Source organism: Hemiscyllium ocellatum, chromosome 13 (assembly GCF_020745735.1).
Source record: "Hemiscyllium ocellatum isolate sHemOce1 chromosome 13, sHemOce1.pat.X.cur, whole genome shotgun sequence".
NCBI classification, from domain to species: domain Eukaryota; kingdom Metazoa; phylum Chordata; class Chondrichthyes; order Orectolobiformes; family Hemiscylliidae; genus Hemiscyllium; species Hemiscyllium ocellatum.
Window position 1 is genome coordinate 14,724,790 of NC_083413.1, and position 25,471 is coordinate 14,750,260.

The following is a 25,471-nucleotide window of genomic DNA, read 5'->3' on the forward strand; positions in this document are numbered from 1 at the left end:
TGATTTTGTTTAGACCTGTGGAGCTTTTAATGATTGTAATGTTTGGGCACACGCATTCCATTTCTCCTCCACTGCATTCATTTTCTTACCAGTCTGAAAATATTCTATTTTGTTTGGTTTAAATCTCAGGAGGGTGGAAGTGGGTGCTGCAGATTAGAGTCTAGATTAGAGTGGTGCTGGAAAAGCACAGCCGGTCAGGCAACATCCGAGGAGCAGGAAACTTCATCCATTCCTGATGAAGGGCTTTTGCCCAAAATGTCTATTTTCCTGCTCCTCGGATGCCACCTGACCGGCTGTGCTTTTCCAGCACCAATATAATGTTGACTTAAATCTCAGATGGATGGCTTTGTGCACTTAACACAGTTTTGTCCACTCACTTGCCTTTGCAACTGTCGGTGTGCAGTGACCTGACATCCCATAGCTTCTAACTTACTGCCATCTACAAATAGTAAACAACACTCTGTTCCTTCATATCTATATACGTGGTTCGAAGTGCTTGAATTTGGTACAGTTCTCCACTTAATGGCATTCACAAGCCTCAGATCACAAAGCTTACTTAAGTGCACTGTGTCACTAACCCATATACTTATAAATTGTCTAACTTCCAACTCTCAGTAGTTACACACTCCAGTTATTAGAGCAGGACTTTTTTTTTAAGTATTGTGAAGGCAAACCCGTCTGCACCCATTTTGTTGCACAATGCCGAGTGACATCAATGTGCTCTGTCACCTTGTCAAGAAATTAACACCAGTTTCTCTCTGTTACAGGACTACCAACAAAACAGTGCTTACAGAGTGCCTCCAAATTACACCCCAATGTCTTCACAGATGATGCAACATCCCCAGGGAGCCCCTTCGTGGGGCTATAATCTCATGGGCCAACCCCAGCAAACAGGGTTCTACTTTCAAAACCAGCCTCTCCCGCCAGGTAAATGCAGAGGCAACAAGTCTATTGTCTCCTTGTTTCAGCTGCTTTTCCGATTGGGTAACCCCTCCCCAATCTTCAAGTCTAGCCTCTTGCGCTTCCTTGATTTTATATGTTTCAGGATTGGCAGTTGTGCCTTCAGCTGCGTAAAGCCTGGGCATTGGAATTCCTCCTTCTCTCTAGCTTTCTGTTCTCCTTCGCGACGCTCTTTAAAATCTATATCTATGCCTGGACTTTTAATCACCATTCTGGATGGCTCACTCTGTTGCTCAATGGCACAAGTATTTTTTAATCAGGATCACTGTTGTTAAGCTCCTTGGAATGTTTTGTTGTAGAACATTGAACAATGCAGCGCAGAACAGACCCTTTGGCCCTCGATGTTGCGCCGACCTGTGGACTTTTCTCAGCTCGTCCCCCTACACTATCTCAAAATCATCCATGTGCTTATCTAAGGATTGTTTAAATTTCCCTAATGTGGTTGAGTTGACTACCTTAGCATTCCACGCCCTTACCACTCTGTGCAAAGAACGTGCTTCTGACATCAGTCTTAAATCTATTACCCCTCAATTTGTAGTTATGGCCTCTCGTACAAGCTGACATTATCATCCTAGGAAAAAGTCTTTCTCTCTCTACCTTATCTAATCCTCTGATCTTGTATGTCTCTATCAAATCCCCCCTTAGCCGCCTGCTTTCCAATGAGAAAATACCCAAGTCTCTCAGCCTTTCCTCATAAGACCTTCCTTCCAGACTAGGCAATGTTCTGGTAAATCTCCTCTGCACCTTTTCCAAGGCTTCCACATCCTTTTTATAATGAGGTGACCAGAACTGTACACAATATATTCAATGCACTTCTGTGAATGTAAGTTGTAACTGTTGATGAGTGCTTTGAGCACCTATAATTTCTAACACCTTTCATGACATTCCAATGGGGTTTATAACCTTTTGAAGGATTTGCAAGGTGTGGTCACTATAATAATTTAGGAGATTGAAAATCACACAACACCAGGTTATAGTCCAACAGGTTATTTGGCAGCATTAGCTTTCTGAGCGCCACTCCACAACCACTCTGATCAACGAGCAGCGCTCTAAAAGTAATGCTTCCAAATAAACCTGTTGGACTATAACCTGATGTCTTGTGATTTTTAACTTTGTCCACCCAAATCCAACACCGGCTCCTCCACATCATAATTTCGGAAATATAGGAGCCACTTTGTACACAGTAAGTTCCCACAAACAATTTCGTGTAAATTTCCAGGTATTCTCTTTTTTTTTGAGTAATTTCCTTTTGGTAACAAAATGGATTATTTTTTATTTCCTTTGTTTTCTTTATTTCTTTCTCTCTGTCTCTGTCTCTGTCTCTGTCTCTCCCTCCCTCTCTCTCGCTTTCTGTCTGCCTATTTATTGATTCATCAATCTCTCTTCCTCCCTTTCTCTCTTCAGGATTTTGACTCTCTGTTCCCCATCAATGTTGACTCCCACGTAGTTTGAGAATTTGTCACTCTTCGCCTTGAGTATATTCAACAACTCATTGTCCTTAACTCGAGGCAGTGAATTAGAAGGATCACAACCCTCTAGGAGACTCCGTATTCTGAAACTGTTCCTAGTTTTAGATTCCTCCACTAGGGGAAATAACCCCTCAGTCTCTTTTCTGTCAAGGCTCCTCAGGATTGTACATGTTACAATAAATTACCTCTCACTCTTCTACAGTTCAACAAGGTCCAAGCTGCTGAAACACACCCCTTCGTTGCAGGAATCAATCTAAAGAACCTTCTCTGAACTGCATTGACTACAAGTCCTAAAATAAAATCTAAACTGTATACTGATGTGCCAAAGCTCTGTATAGTTGTAGCAAGAACTCTATACCTTCATGTGCCATCTCCTTTGCAATAAAGGATAACATCCATTTGTCTTTCTAATTATTTGCAACTTTTGGAAATTATTGCATTTTATTTACAGGGATACCCAGCATACTTCAATTAAATAAAGCTATGAATGACAGATGCTGGAAATCTGAAGCAAAAAAGCAGAAATTTCCGGAGAAACTCAGCAGGTCTGGCAGCATCTGTTGAGAGAAAGCAGTTAACATTGCAAATCCTTCAGAACTATTCTGACAAAGGATCACTGAATTTGAAAAGCTAACTCTGCTTTCTGTCCACATTCTAGAAAAGTGGAATGCTAGGAAAAAGTGAGGACTGGAGATCAGAGTCAAGAGTGTGGCGCTGGAAAAGCACAGCAGGTCAGGCAGTATCTGAGGAGCAGGCAAATCGATGTTTCGGGCATAAGCCCTTCATCGGGAAGGAGGCAACATCTCCACAGATGCTGCCAGACTTGTTGAGTTTCTCCAGCAATTTCTGTTCTTGATTCTCTATTTAAATATTATATGCTTTTCTGTTATATTCTTTTCTATTCTTCCTACTTAACTGGATAACTTCACTTTTTGCACATAACATATACCATGTACCAAATGTATTATTCAATATACTGATCCACATGACACTAAATGTTTGAAGCTTTTAAAAAAACTCTAGGAATGTAAAGGTAGTTTTAGTGATGTAATAGTGACCTTGAGGCAGTCAACTTGTTGTTAAGGAATGAAAAGTTTTTCTGGTATTAATTATATATGTGTTAATTAGTTGCACAGAGTATAGTTGCAGGTTGCCACAAAAGTTCAACTAGTTTGTAAACTCATGGCGACAATTTGACCTTCTCCAGTGCAATCTTTGTGACTCCAGTCCCTCACTGATTTGGTTGATTTTTTAATTGACAGGAACATCAGTGGATTCTATGAAGCAATAACAATACCGGAAACCCAGCCTTGTACAGACTGCAACAGTTCCTATAGGCAGTTCAACACTGCTATCCTTGGGCAGCTGAGCGAGTCCCATAACTATCTGAAACAAAATAGAAATTGCTGGAAAAACTCAGCATCTTCAGATCTTAATTCTAATTTCTAGCATCCACAGTTCTCTCAGCCTTTTGTCCAATAAATATCAGCTTTGGTAAGGTCACACAGATTCACATAATCCCTACAGTGTGGAAAGAGGTCATTCAGCCCATCGAGACTGTACTGAACCTCTAAGAGCATCCCACCCAGCCCACACCCTATCCCTGTAACCCCACATTTCCCATGGCCAATCCACCTAACGTGCACATCTTTGGACACTGGGAGGCAGCCAGAGCACCAAAGGAAACCCACATAGAGGCAGGGAGCCTAAATTGCCCAATCTGTCCAGGGATGTGCAGACTAGGTGGACCAACCATGGGAAATGCAGAGTTACAAGGATAAGGTGGGGGGAGTGGGTTTGAATGGGTTGCTGTTGGGAGGGTCGGTATGGATTCAGTGGGGCTGAATGGCCTGCTTACACAGGGCAGGAATTCTGTGATTCTAATGTGCAAACTCCACACATTCACCCAAGGCTGGAATCAAACTGTGGTCCCTGGTGCTGAGAGATACTAGCCCTAACCACTGTGCCGCCCCATTCAAGTGGGAATTTGTTTAATGGCGACTTTAAAGTTCCCACGGCTGTGGCATCTCCTTTTCTTAACTTTCAGGGACAGACCGCCAAATTAATACTATCTAGAAGCTTGCCCTGGATGTGGAAGTCAGCCGATGGTCAATTAGAAAGCTAGAGACAATGCTGCACCCTACTGCCTGACTGAATCCCTCATGCTGCAGCCTTTATATTGGCCAGTCCTGGTGTTGAAATTCCCAAATGGTACCTTACAGCCAGGAATCTTAAGTGAAAGGATGGGCTTCGCTATCGATCTGGGCAATTGTTAGGTTGTGAATGAGGGCGCGTAAGGTCATCTGAATGAATAAGGTCAAACGACTGTGTTTCCTTTTCTGCTTTCAGGCGGGCCCCGGTTGGATCCAACAGGTCAGTTTACGGCGACCAACACCAAGCAGGCCCTGACGAACATGTTGCAGCGCCGCTCCGGTTCCATGATGCAGCCTCCCTCCATGCCCAGCATCTCTCCCCAGCAACAGCTGCTGCAGATGAAACTCCTGCAGCAGCAACAGCAGCAGCGCCTCCTCCGGCAACAGGTGCAGTCCCGGCCGTTCCAACAGGTGTGTCTCTGAGTCGTGGGCCGTTAGCCTAATCTGCACCCCCCCCACCAAACCCCTCCACTCCCCATAGTCGGCTTGTGATAAACTGTAATGTCGAAAAATGTGGCACTGGAAAAGCACAGCAGGTCAGGCAGCATCCGAGGAGCAGGAGACTTGACGTTTTGGGCAGGAATTACGAGGATGGCCTCGACTGGGACCTTGGGTTCATGTCACGCTAGAGGTGTCCCCACTGCCCCATACATTCTCACATTCCTGATGAAGGGCTTATGCCTGAAACGTCAATCCTCCTGCTCCTCAGATGCTGCCTGACCAGCTGGGCTTTTCCAGTGCCTCGCTTTTTGACTCTGATCTCCAGCATCTGCCATCCTCACTTCCTCCTATAAATTGTAATGCGTCAATTACTGTCCTCTTGCTGACAATGCGGTTACCAAAACAGTCTGACTCCCTCAGTAGCATCCAAGAGGCAGAGACGGACAATAGGATTCTTTCCACTTCCCCCCTCCCGACCTCTACATTGGTCATCCAGATTGCCTTGAAATAATTCTTACACCAGGTTAATGACCACAGTGAGGAAACCTCCTGCAATGAATCGTCTTAATGTTTGTGCATAAACTCTATGAAAATCAGCTGCAATAACAAACAACAGAAAGAGGCTATTGAGCTTGTTCCTCCATTCAATGCGACCCGTGCTGATATACACCCAAACTCCATTTGACCTGCCTTTGCCCCATGTTCCACGCTTAGGCCAGTGTTGCTCTTTCCAGACACATTGTAGTATTCTGCCTCCTTCGGGGGTTAATGTTCTGGGATAGATCCCTAGAAAAGTCTTACTGAAGAGTGGGAATGCAGAGGGTGGAATGATTGAGTAATAAATTTAAATCATTCACCAGTGGGCGGCACAGTGGCACGATGGTTAGCACTGCTGCCTCACAGTGCCAGAGACCCAGGTTCAATTCTCACCTCAGGCAACTGTCTGCGTGGAGTTTGCACATTCTCCCCGTGTCTGTGTGGGTTTCCTCTGGGTGCTCCGGTTTCTTCCCACAATCCAAAGATGTGCAGGTCAGGTGAATTGGCCAAACTAAATTACCCATAGTGTTAGGTGAAGGGGTAAATATATAGGTGTTTTGCTCTTTGGAGGGTCGGTGTGGACTTGTTGGGCCGAAGGGCCTGTTTCCATACTGTAAGTAATCTAGTCTACTGTTTTTATCAATAGCTAGTGCATTGACTCCTGTGTGATGATTGATTGGTTAGTTGCTTAATGAGTGTTATTGCTGATGGGGTCCTAGTGTGTTCATTTTTATACAGTCTCCTGTAAACACGGTTTAAAGAACAGCTTGAAATGTTTGCACATGAAAAGGTTTGGGTGGGGTCAGGGTATGACGGTGGTGAGATGTGTGTGTGAGACCACGCGGTCTTAATCTCCACCACGTACATGCTCCTGGAACTAATCAAATTCTCCTTCACCAATGGTCTGGAGTTGATCATCAAACTTGAGTTTAAAAGTGAGCAGTGCCTCAACTAACTTAGTGAGTAGTCTTAATTTTACTATTTTGGATGATTTCAGTTTACATTACAAGCTGACTAAATGATCTACCAACCACTACCTGAATGAATTTAACTCTTACCTCTATCTCTAAAGAGGTCAGTGAATATTAACATGCCCTGGCAATAGTTTAATGACTACCAAGTGACATCTTAGGAACGAGCAATGAAGCGCAGGCCCCACGATTCAGTGAGATCGTGATTGATCTGAAGCCTAACTCCATATATAGGCTGTTCTAGTGTAACGTGCATTCTGTTAACACGAATGGGCTATAACACGATTGGCGAGTTACAGACAGTGTTTGTACTGAATGGGTTTAGCAATTTTCTACGGCAATCTTCCGCAGTGCAACTTTCTATAGCACAAGGTTGCAGAGGAACACAATTGCCGCGTTATAGCAGAACGATCCGTGCCTGTCTTTAGCTCATTTCCTTGATACCTTTGCTTAACAAAAACATAGATTTCTGATATTTAAAACTAACAAGTAATCTAGCACCAACAATTGTTTGTGGAAGAGAGTTCCAAACCTCTACCGCCCATTGTGTGTAGAAGAGGGATATGCACAAAATACTGGAAGTAGGCCATTCAGCCCATCATGTCCACACTGACCCTCTGAAGAGTATCCCACCCACACCCATCCACCTATCTTATCCTGTAACCCTGTATTTCCCATGGCTAACCCACCTAACCTGCACATCTTTGGACTGTCAGAAAAAAACTTACACAAACACAAGGAGAATATGCAAACTCCGCATTGACAGTTTCCTGAGGCTGGAATCGAACCTGGGTCCCTGGTGTTGTGAGGTAGCAGTGCTGTCCTCTGAGCCACTTTCCTGAACCATCTGGCCCTAATTCTCATGCTGTGCCCATTGAGCAATGTGTAGCTGAGTGAATGTACACTGGTCAGCTGGAAGTTTGAAGAGGAAGTCATTCATGACGGTGAGAGATTGGTGGAAGAGAATGAACAATGCATTTCAATAATTTCACCATAGCTTCACTAATAAAGTTGGCGGCTGCCAAATTATAATGGCTCTCAGTGTCTAAGAGTTGGCGAGGTTACCATATGGCTAAAAACTATTTTTCTGTTAAATTAACAGCATCAAATATGTCAACTGTTGAATGATTAATATCTAAATGCCTGCAGTTCTGGAGTGTAGACAGCCAAATCTTTACAAGTGACATGGTTGAGCATCTGAGGAGCATGCATAGGTTTGTGAAGCGTTGAGTTGATTACCCTCTTGAAGGATCGCTGACCCCACTTTCATATGAGAGTAACTGCAAGAACCTGTATTTATACAGTGCCTTTTACATGGTTAATTGTCCCAGCATGCTTCACAGAAATGATGTGAAGCCAAGTTTGACACTGAGATTCATTAAGTAATTTCAGGGCACATGATCAAAGCTTGGTCAGAGGGCTAGGTGTTAAGGAGCCTTTTATAAGAAGAAAGAGGGGTAGAGAGAAGGTTTAGCGAGGAATTTTCAGAGCGATAGATGAAGGCAATGAGGACATTGCTGTCAATGATGAAGCAATTAAAATTGGGATATGCCAGTATCATATGGATACATGAACCTAAAATTTGGAGCATCAGCTGGTTGTTTGAGTCTGCCCAACCATTCATAATGGCCAGCCTGATTGTGACTTCAATTCTAGCAATATAGATATATAAAACAACATCAGTGCAGATATCTTAAGAGAATCTGTAGCTGAAGAAGATTACTAGTACAGGGAGGGCAAGGCCACAGAAGGATATGAAAACATTATGGAAAGTGAAATTATTATTTTGACGCTGTTTTCACTGAAGAAGCTACAAGAAATATTCTAGAATTAGAGACCCAAGTGACTTGAGAAAATGAGGAGTTGAAGGGAATTAGTATTTGTAAGAAGGTTGTATGTGAAATTTAATGTATGTGTAAGATGATCAGTCCCTGGGGCCATCATCACAGATTGTTGAAGGAGGTGGATTAGATATAGTCAATGCACTATCCATGAATAATCATCCACGAACACTCTCTAGATTCTGGATTGATTGCTGCAGATTGGAAACTCGCATTTATCACCCCACTGTTCAAGAAAGGTGAACGGGTAAAACTGGAAGTTACAAATCCATTGGGTTGGGGATCGAAGCCATGCTGTTGGCATTACTCTGCATCACAAACCAACCATCCAGCCAACTGAGCTAATCATCCCCCTACACAGGACAAGAGGTTAAACAGACCTGATGGTGTGAGGACGTGGGCAGCAGAATTTTTTTTTTGTGTGACCTCAATTGTACGTAAGGTAGATGTACATGTATTAGGAGAGATTTGGCAGGAGTTCGTGGAAACATTTATGTCTAGAGATGTCACATTCATGGAGGAGGATTGCAGCAATGTACGAGATGAGGCAGGGGTGAAGTTAGTAAGAAGTAAACGGTCTTAGTGATAAATTGGATATATGGTCAGAAACCCATCTTGGGATCAATTATGATACCAAGTTGCAAACAGTTAGGTTCAGTCTTGGACTATTCCTGGAGAGAAGAATGGAGTTTGCAATAGGGACCGAAGATAATGGCTTCTATCTTCCTCCTAACTAGTGGAAAAAGTTTCTGTTAATCCAGCATGTTAGATGTCAGATAAGCAGAATGATAATTGACTGACAGAGGGATAGTTGGGACAGGTGATCATGTGGGACAATGCATACCACCAGCAGATGTGAAAACACATAAAATTGACCTATTGGAATCAATCGTAGGATCTGTTTCCTTTACTCTGCCCCCTCCCAGTGCTGTTAATAATGACTTTCTGTTGTTCCAGTAAAAGAATAGCAGCAATTAAGTTTGGAGCTGATTCACTTTTATTTCTGAGATTTAAGAGATGCCCACTTGTGTACAGCCATTTCCAATGACCAGGCAATCCATTTCTTTGTTACTTCCACTAATATGAGAAAAACTACTGATCTCTCCAGCAAATGGGGTTGCTGTGGTAAGAGCAATAGTTAAGGGTGGGAAATGCAACAGTAATGTTATAATGGATTCCTGTGGTTTAAAATCCCAATTCCATAATTATCAATATTGTATATAAGTAGGAGTACAACATATTCTACATTCCTGTCCGAAAGAAAATTAGAGGGAATGCTGCATGCCATATAGTAGGTCTCAACAAAGTTTGGCACTTGTTATTTGAAATCCTGAAGTACACTCCCTTCAGTGAATCCATTATTTTTCCTGTTATAATTTACTTAAAGGCTTGAAAGCAACATCAACTATTGTCTTTCCAAGCTATCTGTGTCACCAAAATTTGCTGTTTACAAATGAAATACAAGTAAGAGCTGTTGCAGATACTTCATTGTTGTCCAGTGCAGATCTAAGTTTTGGGATCTTTCCAGCTGAGATCATGTCACATTCTTATGTAATCAGCATTGCCCTCTGACAGTTAAATGATGCCTCTGACTCAATACTTGAAACTTTTATGATTGAGAACAGCATAAGGATTGTGAGCAGTGTGGGGCCTCGTAGCTCAGGGAAGATGTATTGGCCCTGGAGGGGGTCCAGAGGAGATTCATGAGAATGATCCCAGGAATGAAAGGCTGAACATATGAGGAGCGTTTGAGGGCTCTGGGTCTACACTTGATTGAGTTTAGAGGGATGGGGGTGGGATCTGATTGAAACTTACAGAATACTGAACAGCCTAGACAGAGTGGACATTGGGAAGATGTTTACATTGTCAGGAGAGACTAGGACCTGAGGGCACAGCGTATGAGTAAAGGGAAGACCTTTTTGAACGGAGATAAGCAGAAACTTATTTTGCCGGAAAGTGGTGAATCGGTAGAATTTATTGCCACAGAAGGCTGTGGAGGCACGGTCATTGATTATATTTAAGACTGAGATAGATAGGTTCTTGATTGCCAAAGGGATCAAAGGTTACAGGGAGACATTGGGAAAAAGGTTTCTCAACCCCAATCTGCCATGATTGAATGGCAGAGCGGAATGCGATGGCCGAATGACCTAATCTTTGCTCCTATGTCTTGTGGTGTTATAATTTGTAACTTTTTGCCCGATCAGCCCTGCTGCTCACTGAGCTACTTTGGCTCTAGATCAAGCAACTTCTTGACTTGAAAATTTTGATCCTTGTTTTCAAGTCCCTTCATGACCTCATCCCTGCCAATCTCTGTAATCTCTCCAGCACAATGCACTTGGTCCTCTTTAGTAGCCCTAATTTTAATTGGTCCCCTGTTGGTAGTTGTGTCTGCAGTTGCCTAGATTTTAAACTCCAAAATTCTCTCCCTACAGCTCTGTGTTTCTCTGCCTTGTGTTCCTCTTTTTCAATCACTTCTTAAAACTACTTCCAAGCTCAAGTATTGGATTATCTAATTAATATCTCATTGTGAGGCTTAAGTCATATTTCATTCAATAACACCCCTGTGGAGCCCCTTTGGACATTTTATATTGTCATTGGCTCTATATAAATAAGCTCTCATTCATGGCTCTGTTATTCTTTCTTATTTCTCAAATTTGGGTTTACAACTCAACTGTGTATGTTTATATTTAGCCAGGCTAGACTGTATAGTCTGTTCAATGGTCATAGATGCAAGTTACTGGTTACTTCCTTCCTGATTTAAGAATTGGTTTACGGACCTCTGATGACGGCAAGCAGCTGAGAACAAAACCCGCAGTTAATTTGATCCACTTGTAACCTCTTGATAAAAATCGCTCCTGTTTAGTTTGGCCCGCACCGTGCAATGGGGAGGCCATTTTAATAGTGAGTCAATTAATCCAAATATGAAGATTAAATTGTGCCCCTCAATTTGTTTCATTGCATTTGGATATAATTCACCACACTCTTAAACGTTACCTGGGTGAATGTGGAAAGGGAACCAGGTATGCCAGTCATATCATCGATGGTGCTGTGAAAACAAAGTCCGAGGAGAATAAGGCTTCTTTCTCTCTCTATACTGTGCTAATGGCTAAGAATTGAAACAGCTTTCATTTGAGTCTTCAAGTCAGGATAATCAAGTTGCAAGGTTAGAGAGTTTTTCCTATTCTCAGTTCTGTGCCAGATATTCTCCACAACCCAGTTCCACATTTTCTGCCTCCGTGTGGTCTGTCAATCCACATTATGTCAATTATTTGATAGGGTCATGCAGCACAGAAATAGACTCTTCAGTCCAACTCATCCATGACGGCCATGTATTCTCAACTTGAAGTAGTCCCATTTACCTGCATTCAGCCTGTATTTCCCTCAATCTTTCCTATTCATGTGCCAGTCCAAATGTCTTTTAAATGTTGTACCATTACCAGCTTCTACCACTTCTTCTGGCAGCTCATTCTATACACACACCACCCTCTGTGTGGAAAAAGTTGTCCCTCAGCTTCCTTTTAAATCTCTTTCCTCTCACCTTAAACCTATCCTCTCTAGTTTTGGACCCCCACCTACTCTTGGGAAAAAAAGAGTACATTTGGCTATTCACCCTAACCGTGCTCCTCATGATTTTATAAACGTCTACCATGTCAGTTAATGCTGGATTTGACCCAAACACACTTAGGGTCACAGTCATAGAGGTGTACAGCATGGAAGCAGACCCTTCGGTCCATCTTGTTCACGCTGACCAGATATCCTAACCTCATCTAGTCCTGTTTGCCAGCGCTTCCCTCATATCCCTCCAAACCCTTCCTATTCAGATACCCATCCAGATGCCTCTTAAATGCTGTAATTGTACCAGCCTCCACCACTTCCTTTGGCAGCTCATTCCATACACTCACCACCCTCAGCGTGAAAAGATTGCCCCTTAGGTCCCTTTTAAATTTTGTGCCTCAACCTAAACCTATGCCCCCTAGTTCTGGACACCCCCACTGATCGAGACTGCTCAACTCATTTCACAATGGACCCTTACCATATAGTAGACACACTATGCGATGGACCTATATTGGCTTTCATTGTAAGAGACTTTCATTCCCATTGCCTAGTTTGGATTTCAACCCAAACTGTTGCTAACACAATGGGCTCCTTTTCAATAAGCTCCTGTGTGGCACCTTGTCAAACACCTTGTGGAAATTCAAATAGATTCCGTCCACTGGGTCTCCTTTGTCTAACTTGCTAGTTACCTCTTGAAATAATTCTAGCAGAATTTTCCGGCTTGACCTCCCCTTGACAAAGCCGTGCTGACTCAGCCCTATTTCATTGTGCACTTCCCAGTACTCCGCAATCTCTTCCTTAATGATGAACGTTAAAACCTTACCAACAACTGAGATCAAGCTATTATTTCCTGCCTTCTGTTTCTCTTCCTGCTGAAACAAAAGGTTACATTAATCATTTTCCAGTTCTCTCGTACCCTTCCAGCCTCCAAAGATTTCTGAAAGATCATCACCAATGCCTATTGCAATCTCCTCAGCGCTCTCCTTCAGAAATTTGGGCTGTAGTCAGTCTGTTCCATGTGATTTATCCTCATTCAGGCCTTTCAGCTTTCCCAGCACCACCTACTTAGTGATAGCCATTACACTCATCTCTGCCCCCTGACTCTCTTGAGGTATTTACAGTCATAGAATCCCTACAGTTGGAAACACGGCATTCAGTCCATTGAGTCTACACTGACCCTGAGGAGACTATCTCACCCAGACCCACCCCGCTACCATATCCCCGTAACCCTGCACTTCCCATAGCTAATCCACTTCATCTGCACACCCCTGGATGCTGTGGGCGATGTAACACAACCAATTGACCTAACCTGCACATTTTTTGGACTCTGGGAGGAAATGGGCTCCCTGTCCAATCAACTCTTACCAGCTCCTCCTCCATATCTTTGTAGTTACCTTTACTCAATTGTAACACCATTACATCTACAGTTAATAGTTATGGTTACTAGGATCTGTTTTGAGGCCACTGCTGTTTGTCATTTTTATAAATGACTTAGACGCAGGCATAGGTGGATGGATTAGTAAATTTGCAGACGACACTAAAGTTGGTGAAGTAGTGGACAGTTTGGAAGAATGTTACAGGTTGCAGGGGGACTTGGATAAACTGCAGAATTGGGCTGAGAGATGGCAAATGGAGTTCAATGCAGCTAAATGTGAGGTGATGCACTTTGGGAAGAAGAACAGGAAGGTAGAGTACCGGGTCAATGTGCAGAGGGATCTTGGAGTCCATGTGCATAGATCCCTGGAAGTTGCCACCCAGGTGGATAGTGCTGTTAAGAAGGCATACAGTGTGTCAGGTTTCATTTGTAGAGGGATTGAGTTCCGGAGCTGCAATATCATGCTGCAACTATACAAAACGCTGGTGCAGCCACCCTTGGAATATCGTGTATAGTTCTGGTCCCCATATTTCGGGAAGGATGTGGAAACATTGGAAAAGGCGCAGAGAAGATTTACTAGGATGTTGCCTGGTCTGGAGGGAAGGTCTTATGAGGAAAGGCTGAGAGATTTGGGTCTGTTCTCATTGGCAAGAAGAAGGTTAAGAGGGGATTTGATAGAGACATACAAGATGTTCAGAGGATTAGATAAAGTAGACAGTGAAAATCATTTTCCTAGGATGATGGTGGCAACGTGTACGAGGGGGCACAACTACAAATTGAGGGGTGATAGATTTAAGACAGATGTCAGAGGCAAGTTCTTTACGCAGAGTGTGGTAAGGGCGTGGAATGCCCTACCTGTCAATGTAGTCAACTCAGCCACATTAGGGTGATTTAAACAATCCTTGGATAAGCACATGGATGATTTTGGATAGTGTAGGGGGACGAGCTGAGAATAGTTCACAGGTCGGAGCAACATCGAGGGCCGAAGGGCCTGTTCTGTGCTGTATTGTTCTATGTTCTATGTTCTATCTGATTGCAACTTCCCCTCAAACTACAGGGTGAATTCTATATTATTACAGTCACTGCCCCCGAAGGGTTCCTGCATCTTAAGCTCCTTAATCAAGTCTGCCTCAGTATACATCACCAAGTCCAGACTGGCCTGTTGCCTAGTGCACTCTTCACAAGCTGCTCCAAAAAGCCGTATCTTAGGCATTCCATTAATTTTTTTTCTTGAGATCCGCTACCAACCTGATTTTCTCAGTCTGCTTACATGTTCAAGTCCTCCATGAATATTGTAACAGTGCCTTTCTTACATGCCTTTTGTACCTCCCGATGTATTTCCTTCCCCACACCCTGACTGCCGCTGGGAGACCTGTATACAACTCCCATCAAAGTATCATTTTCCTTTGCAGTTCCTCAACCCTATCCACACAGATTCTACACCTTCTGACTCAATATCTTTTCTTGCTTTTGACTTGATTTAATATCTGACTAACAAGGCGACCCTGACACTATTGCCCATCTGCCTGCCCTTTCGATAGGATGTGTATCCTTGGGTATTTGTTTCCCAGCTCTGATCCCCCTGCAACCACATCTCTATGGTACCCACAACATCATACCTGCTAATTTCAGTCTGCGCCACAAGTATCTGCACTATTTGCTGCAGCCACACTCTTTAGCAACAAGTTTCCTATTCCTACCCCTCTTTGGATGAAGATGTTTATTCTCAATTCCCTCTTGGTTTTTTTTTGAAGCTATCATTTATTGTGACTGTCTGTAGTGTTGCTCTTCCCCAGTGCATGGAGTGTTCAAAGGTTCAAACACATTCCTTTCCACTTGGGTGGGAGATTTGAACATCAAGGCAGCCGCGTTTTCTATTGTTTATATGTTCACTGCTGGTATTTGTTTGCAGGAAAGAGCTTGTATTTAGTTTCAACAGAAGACTAAAGATGCTGCAAACATAACTGAACAATGAAGGGGCAGCATGGTGGCTCAGTGGTTAGCACTGCTGCCTCACCGTGCCAGGAACCTGGGTTCGATTACAGCCTCGGGTGACGTCTATGTGCAGTTTGCACGTTCTCCCATGTCTGTGTGGATTTCCTCCACATGATCCGGTTTCCTTCCACAGCCCAAATATGTATAGGTTAGGTGGATTGGCCATGCTAAATTGCCCAGAGTGTCCAGGGATGTGCAGGCTAGTTAGGTTAGCCATAGGCTTACAAGGCTATGGTAAGGGGTGTGGGTCTGGGTGAGCTGTTGTTCTGAAAGTTGATGTGGACTCAATGGGCCAAATGGCCTGCTCCCATATTGTAGGGATTCTATGTTTCGATGTGGGTCATAGAATCATACAGCATAGAAACAGCCCTTTGGCCCACTATAACTATGACGACCAACACCAAACTACACTAATTCCATTTACCAGCACTTGGTCCATAGCCAACTGTGCTCTGGCACTTCAAGTGCTCCTCCAACGCTTCTTAAATATTGCGAGAATATCTGCCTCCACCACGCTCTCAGCCAGCTCATCCCATATTTCTATCATCCCCTCTGGGTGCATTTGTTTTCCTCAGATCTCTTGTAAACCATTTACTCCTCGTCTTAAACATATGCCCTTTGGTCTCAGACAAATCTGCCATCGGGAAAAGAGTTTCTCATGATCTATTATGTCTACGCCTCTCGTGATTTTGTATATACCTCAGTCAGATTCCGCCCCCCCCCCCCCCCCCCCCCCCCCCCACCCCAACTCCAAGCACATTCAACCTCCTCTGCTCCAAGGAAGACAAGCCCAGCGTATTCAGTCTCTCAGCACAGGCACCATAATGTTGGGGGGGGGGGAACTGTCTCACTGCCCCTTGCATGTCATTGGAAACAAACCCAATTCACCCTCCCCACCTCCCTGCCTGAAATATTGCCATCATCTGCACAGCTTGTGAAGACTGTTCTCTATTACATGAACATGTGTCATGAAGTTTAAAAACACAACCAGATGGATTGCACAGACAAATAAATATTTACAACTATTACCATGACCATGTTGTAAACTCTTTGGTTGGGTTGCTGTACAGTTAAAGTTTCAAGATCTAGATTGAACATGAGTCATTATGTATTCAGAATAATATTTATACGAGACACACCCTTGCACCATCAAGTTTTACATTTGCTAAGGAATCGAAGTTGCCAAGGCTCTTGTCATCTCTGTTACATCAGGCTCAACGTGGCATAGGCAACTCATTATAATTATGTGGATGATTTAACAATTGATGGGTCAAGGCCAGTGACTGTAACCTGACTTCAACCCAAAGATGTTTTTCAGCTCAGCACTGAAAGTAAGGAAAATGAAAACCGAACCTGCTATCTGGTGAGAGGGCGGTCAGAACACAAGGCCCTGGTTCTTCCCTTTGGAAGTGGCTGTTTATTTTACCTCTGGGTAAATCCTCGCACAAAGGCCCAACTGAGAGGTTTCCATTCATCCAAGACAGCAGTGTTTACATGCAGTGTTAATACAGTAGCGTTTACATGTAACGTTACTGCTTTTGGAGATGCCGGTGTTGGTCTGGGGTGTAGAAAGTTAAAAATCACACAACGCTAGGTTAGAGTCCAACAGGTTTAATTGGAAGCACAAGCTTTCAGAGCACTGCTCCTTCATCAGGTGGTTGCAGCAGTGTTTGCACGTAGTGTTCATGCAGCAGTGTTTACATGTAGTGTTGATGCAGCAGTGTTTATACACAGCGTCGATGCAGCAGTGCCTGATTTTTGGCATTTCTGCTTTGCATTCGCACTATATCCGGTATGTTCTTGTGTACAATTGCATTCATTTTTCCATTGGCTCAGTTGCAGCCTTGGTGCATGGAGTGGCAGGTTAAGTTTAATTTAGATAAAAGTGAGGCGTCGCATCTTGATAAGGCAAATCAGGGCAGGACCGACACAGTTAATGGTCAAGCCCTGGGGACTGTTGTCAAACAAAGAGACCGAGGAGTGTAGGTTCCTTGGAGATGGAGTTATAAGTAGACAGGGGAGTGAAAAAGGCATTTGGTATGCTCGTCTTTATGCATTGAGTATAGGAGTTGGTAGGACATGTTGTGGCTGTATGGGACATTGGTTAGGCTACTTTTGGAATACTATGTTCAATTCTGGTCGCCCTGCTATAAGAACGATGTTGTTAAACTTAAAAATCACACAACACCAGGTTATAATCCAACAGGTTTAATTGGAAGCACACTAGCTTTCGGAGCGACGCTCCTTCAGGGTGATACGTTGTTAAACTTGAAAGTGTTCGGAGAAGATTTACAAGGATGTTGCCAGGGTTAGAAGTTTGAGCTATTGGGAGAGGCTAAATAGGCTGAGGCTATTTTCCTTGGAGTGTCGGAGGCTGAAGGGTGATCTTATAAAGGTTTATAAAATCATAAAGGGCATGGTTAGGAGGGCAAATAGCCAAGGTCTTTGTTCCAGGGTGGGGGAGTCCAAAACTAAAGGGCACAGATTTAAGCTGAGAGGGGAAAGGTATAAAAGGGACTTGAGGGGCAACACTTTCATGCAGAGGGTGGTGTGTGTATGGAATGAGCTGCTAGAGGTGGTGTTGGAGGATGGTACAGTTACAATATTTAAAGGCATCTGGATGGGTATATGAATAGAAAGAGTTGAGAGAGAGATATGGGCCAAATGCTGGCAAATATGCCTGAAATGTTGATTCTCCTGCTCCTTGGATGCTGCCTGACCTGCTGCGCTTTTCCAGTAACACATTTTCAGCTCTGATCTCCAGCATCTGCAGTCCTCACTTTCTCCTAAATAATTTAGGATATCTGGTCGGCATGGACGAGTCGGACCAAAGGGTCTGATTACTTGCTGTACACCTCTACGGATCTATGAATAACTTCCATGTGTCTAATAGTTTATTACACCATAATGAGTTATTTTTCAATCAATGAAATGCTTATTGAAAGGCAGGTATATGGTAAAGGAGGCAGTTACGTGTCACATAGTAAATCCTCACCAGCAGTGATATAGAAAGAAAGTACTGTGATGCTGGAAATACTCAGCAGGTCAGGCAGCATGGGTAAAGAGAAACATTTCAGCTTTCACATTGATAACCTTTCAATGAAATCGACTTTATCGGATTGCTCTCTCATTAGGGAGAAATGAGCGGTGATGAGTTTAATCAGGTGAGGGTGAGGTTGAGACGATGGGACCTTGATTGTAACATCAGCTGGTGTAGGAATCAAACCCATGCTATTGGTGTTACATAACATTGCAAACCAGCCATCTAGTCAACTGATCTAATCAATCCCCAGCTTGTGAATAGAATCAGCCCTTCTTCTGAACAGACATCAACCTAAAATGCTAAACCAAATTTTTAGGCCAAGATATTACCTAACCCACAAACGTTGTATCTATTTTCATGATCTGTTTTATGAATTGAAGTGATCGGGCCTTAATCGAGCATCTTTTCTACACCACCAACGTGAATGAGATATAATGTTGAGCCAGAATGTAACATGTGAAATGTCACGTTTGATGATTGAGTCTGTAACCTTTAGATAGTTCTGTGGAACTACTAAGATTATTTAAATGCAGAAATAACAGATCTGTTGAGAGTAATTGTTTAGCAACCACTAAGTCCCTGACATGAATGTGAAAACACAAAATATACGTCACACATGCGATCTTTCTGCACCTTGAAATATTACGTGTTCAAAACATTGCCTTCACCTGATCTTGACCTTCTACAATGCCAGCTGTGATGACTGATTTAATCCCCTAAACGGGTTCCTCTGGTTGCCTCTTGGATGTGTCTTAATTTGGGTCCAGAAATATTTGGGAGCTTTCTGAGTTCTGATACTTCCAAGACACATGAAATCACTAATGACATGTTTTGTTAAACCTTGGCAAGAAATGGGAGCAGCAATGAGTGCCAACAATGGGCATTGATGAGCTTTTTTTTTAACCAAGTAGCAGGGAGAAAGGTGTTGCTTTTGTCCTCCAAGTTCCTTTCATCACAAGTTTCTTCAAAAAATAAAGATGTGGTCGGGTAGAGTCTGTCAACACCTTGGTGTTGGTTGTTTATACTAGGCTTGTAATAGTCATTGCCACAGTCCTGGGGGACAACTCCCTCTCTCATTAGGAAGAGATGACTCATAGTGAGTTTAATCCGAGGGTCACCACACCTCAGGCCAGGGATAAGATCGTGATGGCAGAAACTTTATGATGACCTCAGCCAGCATGGGAATTGAACCCACACTGTTGGTGACATTCTGCATCACCAACCAGCTGTCCAGCCAGCTGAGCTAACTGACTTTCCTCCAGGCTTGTATTGCCATAAGTATGTGTTGTGCTTGTGGTTCACGATAACCATAAGTACAACACAAGGTAGACAGATGGTGAACTTGAACCAGGCACATTTTATTGTGGATCCTCTCAATTCCATAGTCAGTCCAGCAGTGCCCCTCTAGTTCCTGCCTCCAGGTCACCTGCCATACTCTCTTAATGAGGCATCACCACACAACTCCATACATAACAGAATGGAAGCTTAATAGGTCTTGTAATTGAGGTGTTTAAGAGGCATAACGGATTTTACAGAATAGGTAAACAGAAGCTATTTCCTCAGTTGCCTGACACTAGAAAAAGGAGGCTGAATCATAAAATTGGAACTAGGCTCTTCAGAGGTGATGAGTCACGAGTGTGGTGTTGGAAAAGCACAGCAGGTCAGGCAGCATCCAAGGAGCAGGGGAATCGATATTTCGGGCAAAAGCCCTTCCTCAGGCATTCCTGATCCTGAAACATTGGTTCTCCTGCTCCTCGGATGCTGCCTAACTTACTGTGCTTTTCCAGCACCACACTCTTGACTTTGATCTGCAGACCTCACTTCCACCCTGTTCAGGGGTGAGGTCAGGCAGTATTTCTGCACAAAAAGCTTAGTGGAAATGATAGAGTCATAGAGATGTACAGCATGGAAACAGACCCTTCGGTCCCAACCTGTCCACGCTGACCAGATATCCCAATCCAATCTAGTCCCACCTACTAGCACCCGGCCCATATACCTCCAAACCCTTCCTATTCATATACTCATCAAAACGCCTCTTAAATGTTGCAATTGTACCAGCCTCCACCACTTCCTCTGGCAGCACATTCCATGCGCGCACCACCCTGCGTGAAAAGGTTGCCCTTTAGGTCTCTTTTATATCTTTCCCCTCTCCCCTAAACCTATGCCCTCTAGTTCTGGACTCCCCGATCCCAGGGAAAAGACTAATCCATGCCCCTCATAATTTTGTAAACATCTATAAGGTCACCCCTCAGCCTCCGACACTCCAGGAAAAACAGCCGCAGCCTGTTCAGCGTCTCCCTATAGCTCAAATCCTCCAACCCTAGCAACATCCTTGTAAATCTTTTCTGAATCCTTTCAAGTTTCACAACATCTTTCCAATAGGAAGGAGACCAGAATTGCACACACTATTCCAAAAGTGGCCTAACCAATGTCCTGTACAGCCGCAACATGACCTCCCAACTCCTGTACTCAATACTCTGACCAATAAAGGACAGCATACCAAATGCCACCTTCATTATCCTATCTACCTGCGACTCCACTTTTATAGAGCTATGAACCTGCACTCCAAGGTCTCTTTGTTCAGCAACACTCCGTCGGATCTTACTATTACGTGTATAAGTCCTGCTAAGATTTGCTTTCCCAAAATGCAGCACCTTGCATTTATCTGAATTAAACTCCATCTACCACTTCTCAGCCCATTGGCCCATCTGGTCCAGATGCTGTTGTAATCTGAGAGAACTCTCATCGCTGTCCACTACACCTCCAATTTTGGTGTCATCCACAAACTTACTAACTGTACCTCTTATGCTCGCATCCAAATCATTTATGTAAATAACAAAAAGTAGAGGACCCAGCACTGATCCTTGTGGCACTCCACTGGTCACAGGCCTCCAGTCTGAAAAGCAACCCTCCACCACCACCTTCTGCCTTCTACTTTTGAGCCAGTTTTGTGTCCAAATGGCTAGTTATCCCTATATTCCATAAGATCTAACCTTGCTAATCAGTCTCCCATGGGGAGCCTTGTTGAACACCTTACTGAAGTCCATATAGATCATATCTACTGCTCTGCCCTCATCAATCCTTTTTGTTACTTATTCAAAAAATTCAATCAAGTTTGTGAGACACGATTTCCCAAGCTCAAATCCATGTTGACTATCCCTAATCAGTTCTTGCCTTTCCAAATACATATAAATCCTGTCCCTCAGGATTCCCTCCAACAACTTGCCCACCACTGAGGTCAGGCTCACTGGTCTATAGTTCCCTGCTTTCTCCTTACCACTCTTCTTAAACAGTAGCACCACGCTAGCCAACCTCCAGTCTTCTGGCACCTCACCTGTGACTATTGATGATACAAATATCTCAGCAAGAGGCCCAGCAATCACTTCTCCAGCTTCTCACACAGTTCTCGGGTACATCTGATCAGGTCCTGGGGATTTATTCACCTTTAACCGTTTCCAGACATCCAGCACTTCCTCCTCTGTAATCTGGATATTTTGCAAGATGTCACCATCTATTTCCCTACAGTCTATATCTTCCATATCCTTTTCCACAGTAAATACTGATGCAAAATATTCATTTAGTATCTCCCCCATTTTCTGTGGCTCCACACAAAGGCCACCTTGCTGATCTTTGAGGGGGCCTATTCTCTCCCTAGTTACCCTTTTGTCCTTAATATATTTGTAAAAACCCTTTGGAGTCTCCTTAATTCTATTTGCCAACACTATCTCATGTCCCTTTTTTGCCCTCCTGATTTCCCTCTTAAGTATACTCCTACTTCCTTTATACTCTTCTAAGGATTCACTCCATATATCCTGTCTATACCTGACATATGCTTCCTTCTTTTTCTTAACCAAACCCTCAATTTCTTTAGTCATCCAACATTCCCTATACCTACCTGCCTTTCCTTTCACCCTGACAGGAATATACTTTCTCTGGATTCTTGTTATCTCATTTCTGAAGGCTTCCCATTTTCCAGCCATCCCTTTACCTGAGAACATCTGCCTCCAATCAGCTTTCAAAAGTTCTTTCAAAATACTGTCAAAATTGGCCTTTCTACAATTTACAACTTCAACTTTTAGATCTGGTCTATCCTTTTCCATCACGATTTTAAAACGAATAGAATTATGGTCGCTGACCCCAAAGTGTTCCCCCACTGACACCTCAGTCACCTGCCCTGCCTTATTTCCCAAGAGTAGGTCAAGTTTTGCACCTTCTCTCGTAGGTACATCTACATACTGAATCAGCAAATTGTCTTGTACACACTTAAGAAATACCTCTCCATCTAAACCTTTAACACTATGGCAGTCCCAGTCGATGTTTGGAAAGTTAAAATCCCCGACCATAACTAACCTATTATTCTTACAGATAGCCGAGATCTCCTTACAAGTTTGTTTCTCAATTTCCCTCTGACTATTAGGGGGCCTATAATACAATCGCAATAAGGTGATCGTCCCTTTCTTATTTCTCAGTTCCACCCAAATAACATCCCTGGATGTATCCCTATCAAAAATGCCACTCCCCCTCCTCTCTTGCCTCCCTTTCTATCCTTCCTGTAGCATTTCGTTCCTAGAACATTAAGCTGCCAGTCCTGCCCATCCCTGAGACATGTTTATGTAATTGCTATGATATCCCAGTCCCATGTTCCTAACCATGCCCTGAGTTCGTCTGCCTTCCCTGTTCGGCCCCTTGCATTGAAATAAATGCAGTTTAATTTATTAGTCCTACCTTGTCCCTGCCTGCCCTGATTATTTGAATCGCTTCTGTTCTCAACTGGACCAGTCTCTGATTGATCTTTTTTCTCACTATCTCCCTGGTATCCCACCCCCACCCCCACCATTTCACTCGTTTAAATCCGCCCAAGCAGTTCTAGCAAATTTCCCTGCCAGTATATTAGTTCCCTTCCAGTTTAGGTGCAATCCATCCTTCTTGTACAGGTCACTTCTACCCCAAAAGAGATTCCAATGATCCAAAAATGTGAATTCTTCTCCCATACACCAGCTCCTCAGTCCTGCTTTCATCTGCTCTATCCTCCTATTCCTGCCCTCACTAGCTCATAGCATCAGGAGTAATCCAGATATTACTACCCTTGGGGACCTCCTTTTTAAATTTCTGCCTAACTCTCTGTAATCTCCCTCCAGAATCGCAACCTTTTGGAGCTCCCTTCCGTAAATGTGGTCCTGGCTGTCAGGGATGTTGATTGAGAATTTCAAAACATAAATTCGCTACTACTTGTTGAGTGAGGTCCTTTCAGTTTTGAGAGCAAGACTGGTAAATGGAGTTAACGTCACAGAATATATGAGACTGAATGATCTCCTCCAGTTCCAATTAAACTTTTTGGGTATTTTGCTTCACAGAAATCACGATGTCATGAGAAAAAGTTAGACTAAAATGTCTGTGATTGTGTAAAAACAAGCAGTAATTAGAACTGGGAATAAATACCATGAGTAAGTGCTCCTGCTGTGCTAAGGGTTGCTGGTCAGTCCTGTGCTGATTTAGCTCAACGGAGTTGGCAACTCGTTTTTTTTAGATGAACAGGCAGATACGAATCCTGCTCCTACAGGGAAACTGAGGCCTCTGCTGGCAAGGGAACTGCAACGGGATTACATTAAGCTCCAGAGAGCTTCATAATTTGATAGCAGCTGGGATTCACCGGCTGAGTTCCCACACAAATAACAGCAACTTTCAACAAGCCATGAGGATGTACACTCAGCTTCAGGGGCAGGGACACAGGGGGTGGGGTGGACCTCAGATGGATTGAGAACAGAATGTCCATGCACACTAGTTTCTCACTGTTCAGCTCAATTGCAAATGATGTTTCATTGCAGTTAAGTGGCCCAAATGAGACTTTTAAAAAGAATTATGTTGTGGAATTCACAAGCCATAACATTTCAGAAATTTTCTAATCAGCCTGTTCAGAGATTGGGTGAACTGAAGGCTCAGTGACAATTTGACTGAATACAATTAGGAATGCTTACTTTAATTTAATATAGGACAATGAAAGGGTTCGGCTGAACCGACTGTAGTTTAAGAATAACAAGGGGGGAAAGAGCAGTTATCCCAGTTCTGGCACGTGAATATGTGAGAAATGAACTATTTATTGAATCACGGAATCCTGCAGTGTGGAAGCCAGCCATCCAGTCCATTGAGTCTACACCGATCCTCTGAAGAGCTTCCCAACCAGACCCAACCCCCTATTCTGTCACTGTGTTTAGAGTTATAGAGCCATACACAAGGTGGGACTTGAACTGGGGACTTCAGTGCATGGATTAAGTGCAGTTACTCAAGTGGTTTCTCCCATTTCTTGCTTTCTATGCAGTTGATGTATCTTGACTGGTAAATATGAATGCACATTGTATCTTTGATGTTTAATCAACCCAATGAACAATAACTCTCTGTTTAAACTCTCCCATTGATGCTGTCTGCCATTTTCTTGTCCCTCTCCTTTTCTCTGTAGGAGACCTGTAGCCCTGCTGTATCTCTCCAAGATGGCTATAACAATTTCAGCATTATGGTAACCCATCAACTCACATTCCCTTTCCTGCTTTCTCTTCTCTCTCTCTCTCTCTCTTCCTCTCTCTCTCTCTCTCTTCGTTAATACTTTCCTTAATGTTGCAAAGTTTTTCTTTTAACTTCAAACCAAAAGCTGCATCAAATATTACATCTTGAAAGCAGAATTTCTGCCAAAATTTAAAGAAAAGTTTTAGTTCTTTTCCTTTTTTTTTGACAAATGCTTCAAAAAAAAATAATGTTTGAGCAATGAAGGCTTTACCTGTATAACCTGTTTCTATTTAGTTCAATGCCTGATGTGATGCGGTTTACTGCAGAAGTTGTGGAACTCTCTTGTCATTACAGTAAACCATGCTTGTTGTAGCTTATTCTATAAACCTCCATGATCTTGTGAATACTGTATTGGAATTCTAATCTACGCCAGAAAAAAATGAACGATTTATTATGTTCAGCCCAAAAATAACATTTACAAATTTTTAGAAACTATCTTGGGAATGACTTTAAAAGAGGAGTTTGCCATAAATTTTAATTTTAAATTCCCATTCTGTTCTTTTGCTCAATTGTTTCCGCATCATTGGATGCTTTTGTTGCTTAATGGGATGAGCTGCCGTTTCAGTAACAATT

At 43.1% G+C, this 25,471-nt stretch overlaps 1 protein-coding gene across 5 annotated transcripts in view; it reads left to right on the forward strand.

The window, feature by feature from the left end:
* Window positions 1-25,471, forward strand: part of LOC132821781 (mediator of RNA polymerase II transcription subunit 12-like protein) — a 604,412-nt gene that overhangs the window by 527,576 nt on the left and 51,365 nt on the right. For 4 of the 5 annotated variants that reach the window (XM_060834551.1, XM_060834556.1, XM_060834554.1 and 1 more), the window contains 3 exons: window positions 768-927; window positions 4,779-4,993; window positions 24,795-24,851. In XM_060834551.1, coding sequence (XP_060690534.1) covers window positions 768-927; window positions 4,779-4,993; window positions 24,795-24,851 — 432 coding nt within the window. The remainder of the gene's footprint in view (window positions 1-767; window positions 928-4,778; window positions 4,994-24,794; window positions 24,852-25,471) is intronic. The other variant, XM_060834553.1, reaches the window with a different exon arrangement.